Raw genomic sequence first — 6000 nt, 5'->3', positions numbered from 1 at the left:
CCTGCCTGGTATGACATAGTAATGGATAGTAGGGGGTCAATGAAGTTGAGGCTCATCAGGTGTCGTCTTTCAGCTGATGGCCTGACAGCTACAAACATAACTGATAGTTGTGGTTCTTCAGCCAGTAGCTCTCTGAGGTGAGGTCATTGCTACCAGGAACAGGAGTGGCTGTCATGTTTAGGACACTGGTTAAGGAGATTATCTTCCTGTTGACACCACTTAGACAGTGGGACCTCATGGGGCCCACTGCTGTAAAACGACTGTAACAAATTGTCTAAAAGCCTCATTAAGGCGTCTACATTGCCTGTGAGTTGGTGCCAGCTCCACTGAATGAAGGTGCGAGGGGTCGTTCCACGAATAGAAGGCGTTTTATGTTCTTGAGACATTGTGTGGGGTGGTAGGTAGCCTAGTGGTTAGAGCGTTGGGCCAGTAACTGTTAAAGGTTGCTAGATTGAATCCCCCGAGCTGACAAGGTAAAAATCTGTCGTTCTGCCACCTGAACCAGGCAGTTTACCCACTGTTCCTAGGCCGTCATTGAAAATAAGAATTTGTTCTTAAATGACTTGCCTAGTTAAATAAAGTTTTTTTTTTAAATGTGATTACATTTTATCATGAGATTAATCATGCAATTTAACAATAGGATCACATACATCTACAGTCTAACTAAACTAACTAAACTAAAATTCCAATAGTAGTGTATTTTCATTCAAATAAATGTACTGTTTTCTCAGAAAATCCAAATTTTGGCATGTCTCATGTCTGTCCGACCCACTTGACCCCAACATTTCTCCACGTTTTGGCATGTCTCATGTTTGTCCGACCCACTCCACCCCAACATTTCTCCACGTTTTGGCATGTCTCATGTCTGTCCGTCCCACTTGACCCCAACATTTCTCCACGTTTTGGCATGTCTCATGTCTGTCCGACCCACTTGACCCCAACATTTCTCCACGTTTTGGCATGTCTCATGTCTGTCCGACCCACTTGACCCCAACATTTCTCCACGTTTTGGCATGTCTCATGTCTGTCCGACCCACTTGACCCCAACATTTCTCCACGTTTTGGCATGTCTCATGTCTGTCCGACCCACTTGACCCCAACATTTCTCCACGTTTTGGCATGTCTCATGTTTGTCCGACCCACTCCACCCCAACATTTCTCCACGTTTTGGCATGTCTCATGTTTGTCCGTCCCACTTGACCCCAACATTTCTCCACGTTTTGGCATGTCTCATGTCTGTCCGACCCACTTGACCCCAACATTTCTCCACGTTTTGGCATGTCTCATGTCTGTCCGACCCACTTGACCCCAACATTTCTCCACGTTTTGGCATGTCTCATGTCTGTCCGACCCACTTGACCCCAACATTTCTCCACGTTTTGGCATGTCTCATGTCTGTCCGACCCACTTGACACCAACATTTCTCCACGTTTTGGCATGTCTCATGTCTGTCCGATCCACTTGACCCCAACATTTCTCCACGTTTTGGCATGTCTCATGTCTGTCCGTCCCACTTAACCCCAACATTTCTCCACGTTTTGGCATGTCTCATGTCTGTCCGACCCACTTGACCCCAACATTTCTCCACGTTTTCACCATCATTGTAAAGCCCTAGTTATTTTGTCACTTTGACAAAGTCATTTCTGACGATGATTGTTTATTTCATGCGATGAGGGATTCATATACATTTGTACCCAAGGTTTAAGGTCAACCCTGTTACGTGAACTGAACTCTCGTTTTAATATGGTGAAACTATTCCTTTTAAAGTCATTTTTTTTCCAAAAGAAATATTGAACGTCTAATAGGCTTGTCAAATCATATTGTAAAAGCAGGTCAGCTGGTTCTATTCTTTTTGGTCATTTCCTGGTGTTTTGTGGTTGAAAACTGAGTGAGTCGAGCATAACGTGTCAACGCTGTTACCCATAGATAGATAGGCTAGAAATGTTTTGACAAGTTCAATTGTTTTGCCAAGCTTGTATTTCATTGTCCCTCCTTGTCGCGCACAACAAGCTTCCATTCCTCCTGTCACAAGGGGAGTTATGGCTGATTGAAGCTGAAATTGTCAACCCTGTTATGGTCAACCCTGTCACTTTTTAATTGTCAGTTTAATGTAATATTTCTTCATTTAACCTCTTGAGTTAGGAAAACGTGTTTGTTATGAAGTTGAACATGTGCTCTTTATGACATAATGTTAAAAGTATAAATATTTTTTTTATGCCAAAATTACATTACCCAAAAGGCACTCTAAGCATGGAATGAAACTGATGTGGAGGGAGGTAGGGGTCAGAGAAGGGGGTTAAGCAGGCATAGAGGAGTAGTCTTTGTAAAATTGTGTGTGTGTGTGTGTGTGTGTGTGTGTGTGTGTGTGTGTGTGTGTGTGTGTGTGTGTGTGTGTGTGTGTGTGTGTGTGTGTGTGTGTGTGTGTGTGTGTGTGTGTGTGTGTGTGTGTGTGTGTGTGTGTGTGTGTGTGTGTGTGTGTGTGTGATTCCAAGGCCTAAACACATTCTCTTTGTTCTGTTAAGTCCTATTTGAGCCCCACCGATGCACACACTTTCCCCTACTGTTACCGTAAGGCAAGTCTTTGCTCCAATCTGTCCCCCTCTTCCACTTGAGTTCCTCCTTCTTTCTGTGCAGCTTCTCATAGCAACACGGGGAAACACTTTTGATGGTTGGACAGCAGGTATTTCTTCACTGAAAGACTTTTGTTCAGCAAATAGTTCAATATGGCTAGTCTTGGTTTAAAAACATTTTGTGTGTGTGTGTGTGTGATCAAACTTTTGTGATGAAAGAGGGACAGCTTGGTGTGTGACATGCTGACGTACACTGACAGATCTTGTGAGGGAATTCTAGACGTTTGACAGATATGAGCTGTGTGAGATTGAAGAGGGTGATGACAGGTTTGAATATGCCGCGTATTTGACTGAAGATATGCCTGGGTAGCAATGACAAAAGTCCTCAGTCTCCTTCCCGCTACATCGTTGTCTAATGGATTCCTCTTAAGAAAGCCAAGTCTTCATTTCCTACAGCTGAAAGCTTCCTAAACTGAGACTCCTTGAAGTATCTTGTCAGAATAGATACTGTGATGGTCATTCTAACAGCCAATCAGGATAAAATGTCATTCTCAATAACTAGGGCACCTAACACACTGTGTTAAACCGGTAGAGAGACAGAAGGTTGGCATTTAGTCATCAGGGAAAGCAGCTTTCCTTTGTTGTTGATTAAGACAATTATCTCAAAGCTGTAAAGTCTAGATTGGATGATTGGATGTGATTGTGTGTAGTACACCTCTATGTCTGTTGAAGTGTACAGCACTCTATAAGGATTATGGATTACCTTTCTAGGTTATCTGAGGAAAAGCTGTTTGCCTTCTCACTACAGCTTTTCTTCCCCCCCCTCACAGGTATGGTGACTAGAGATCTGCTGGAGCCGTCCTAAGGGCCTGTTTGTCCTCTGTTTGCCCATAATGTCCTTAGTCTTACTGAGTAGGAAGGAACATGTCCTAAAAATACAGTGACAGCCCCATCAACAGATAAACAAACAAAATCCTAGTAAAAGGAGAGGAGGCCAGTCTCTGTCTTCTGTATCACTCGCTCTCTCTCTTCCTGGCCTCGAGTGTGAGGTCATGTCCCAGTCTGGAAAAGTCCTTCATCTGTACGTGGAGGTAAGGTCAGCCCCGGAGCAGGATGGGAATGGGGGCTTGGGGGGAGGAGTGGAGGGTCCTGGGACTGGGAGTAACTCAGCCTCAGCACAGGATGGGCCAGCTGGGCTTTTGTCCAAGTTAACCTGCCAGACAAAATGTCAGACTCCTACCAAAGTACAAACGCACCGCCTAGCCCATAACTTCACTCACACTCAGTCTCCCTCCAGACACACAGTGAGCTTCCAGCTCCACCAAGGCAATGGCAACCAGTCACCTAGCATCTCCAAGCGGCAGAGTTTACCAGCAGCACTGACCCACTCCCCAGCCTTTTCCAGAAATGGGAGGACCACCACCCCCCACAAACCCTCCTCCAAAGGGCAGGGGGTGGGGGGTGATGCCAAACGCTCGGTGGTCACCTTCAGCTACATTGAGAAGGCTAACGTCAAGAGAGTGGAGAGCCCACAGAACTCTGCCTGTCAGAGGAGGTCTAGGGAGGAGAGGTCATCCCCACCTACCTGCCCCCGGAAGAGACTCAGCGACCCCATCTGGTTGGGTAGTCCTGGCTCCTCCTGCAGCTCCAGTCCCAAACTAGCGTTTCGTCCCCCAGGGTGTATCCAACAACAACAGCAACCGTCAGTCTCCCCCAGCCACTGCCACCCCGTCTTGGATCCCGTCGGCAGGGCAGCCACCCAGCTTGCCCTGGAAGAGTTTGGGTTTGGTTCCCCCCTGCACAGGAGTAAGATTCTTCATGGGCTCGAGCAGAGTCCCAGGGGCTCCCACCACAACCAGCAGGCCGGTTGCCTGTCATGGGCAGGCGGCTCTCCTGTCCTACGCCACAGCGCCTGCAATAATCACGCCATGGATACAGATAGAAACCGGGCCATTTGCGGGCCATTACCAAGGAGCCCAGCCTCCGACCAGCTTTCGTCTCATGCTAGCCAGGCCGCTCTGGGTATGTCTCCTAACTCGAGACCCAGGCTGTGTATGGGGCCCAAGGCCCAGAGCCCACACCAATGGGAAGGTCAAGACAAAGCTATCACAGGGAGTCCAGCCACCCAGAGACAAGTACACAAGCCCTGTAACAGCAGTTCCTCCCCTCAAGGGACCATTCTCCAACTTAGCAATAAACTAGGGGTGGGAACTGTACTGAACCAGCTAAGTGGTAGCAAACCCTCCTCACCATCCAACAGCCCTGAAGTGGCCCGGAGGCTAGCTGAGGAGGCTACTAAAGTGTCCTCTATTTTAGCAGAGGTAAGGAGGAACTCATTGACATTGCACAGCACTTTAGACGAAGTAGAGAGCCCCAACTGTGGATGTATGTCCAGAGAAGCCAACAGTTCTGTCCCAAAAGCACAACTGCAACATTTGCAGCATCAGAAAGTTAAGATGAACATCCCTTTACACGGCCTACACACACCAGCATCCAACGACACTGACTCTCAACAGGCTGGAAACTCTTTACCATCATCACGCACACAGGACACAAACACTCCAACACTAACCAATCATAGGACACAGCACGGAGGAGGGTGGGCTCTGGGTCAGAGCTCCATCCTATCAGACACAGTAGTGGGTGGAGGAGTGTCCCCAGCCCTGCCTTCACGCTTCCTCCATCCATTTCTTCCCCCAGCCGAGACCAGCTCCCCTCTGAGGGACCCCAGGCTGCTGAGAGCCCAGCTCAGAGTCACCGACAGCCCCACGCTGCACCGCTGTCAGCCCCCTCAATACACTGGAGATTTCTGGTCCTTCGAGCCGGACAGGACAGCTGACTTGTCCTGCTTCGACAGGGGGGACAGTGCTGAGCTGGCCCGTAGGCTCTACATACGCCAGAGTGTGGAAGAAGCCCCTGTCAGCTGGACTTCCAGGCAGCCCTGGAGCCACCTGGTAGGGGAGGAGAGCAGCAGCTCCAGTTCCAGCCCCAGACATGGACCTGGACCCGGTCAGCAGCCCTTGAGCACGGCCCAGCAGAAGAGGGCTGAGCAGAGGAGGAGGGAGGTTCTGCTGCTGGGCCCTGTGGTGCTGGACTCCCCAGAGGAGGACGAGGGCCTGGATGGGGATGGGGAAGGGGAGGAGGTTTCGGGACAAGGGCAGCAGCCAAGCCTGCTGAGGGTGGAGGAGCCTCAAGGGAGGGAGCAAATTGGGATAGCGGGGTCCTCGTCGCGCAGCTCCAGCGGGGTGACGGGCAGCCTAGGTGAAAGGGAATGTGTGTCCCCAGAGTCCAGTCAGTCCAGCCACCAGAGCAACGAGACAGGGGCTGCCACTTCAGGGATACAGGTGAGACATTTCTCTTCTTACACTGCCCTACATATTTATTTGCACAGTGAAGTTAAAACATTTAATTTGTCTCTATTCTCCAGTAT

At 49.1% G+C, this 6000-nt stretch overlaps 1 protein-coding gene across 4 annotated transcripts in view; it reads left to right on the top strand.

Moving 5' to 3' along the window:
- LOC124048290 overlaps positions 1–6000 on the top strand; it is a 90158-nt gene that overhangs the window by 19158 nt on the left and 65000 nt on the right. For all 4 annotated transcript variants that reach the window (XR_006841198.1, XM_046368927.1, XM_046368928.1 and 1 more), the window contains exon 2: positions 3401–5914. Coding sequence is in view for 3 of the 4 variants with exons in the window: in XM_046368927.1 (XP_046224883.1) it covers positions 3623–5914 (2292 nt within the window). In the remaining variant the exon portion in view is untranslated. The remainder of the gene's footprint in view (positions 1–3400; positions 5915–6000) is intronic.

The sequence above is a fragment of the Oncorhynchus gorbuscha genome, linkage group LG11 (assembly GCF_021184085.1).
Source record: "Oncorhynchus gorbuscha isolate QuinsamMale2020 ecotype Even-year linkage group LG11, OgorEven_v1.0, whole genome shotgun sequence".
In the NCBI taxonomy this organism is placed as follows: Eukaryota; Metazoa; Chordata; class Actinopteri; order Salmoniformes; family Salmonidae; genus Oncorhynchus; species Oncorhynchus gorbuscha.
This window is presented reverse-complemented; position numbering and strand designations above follow the sequence as displayed.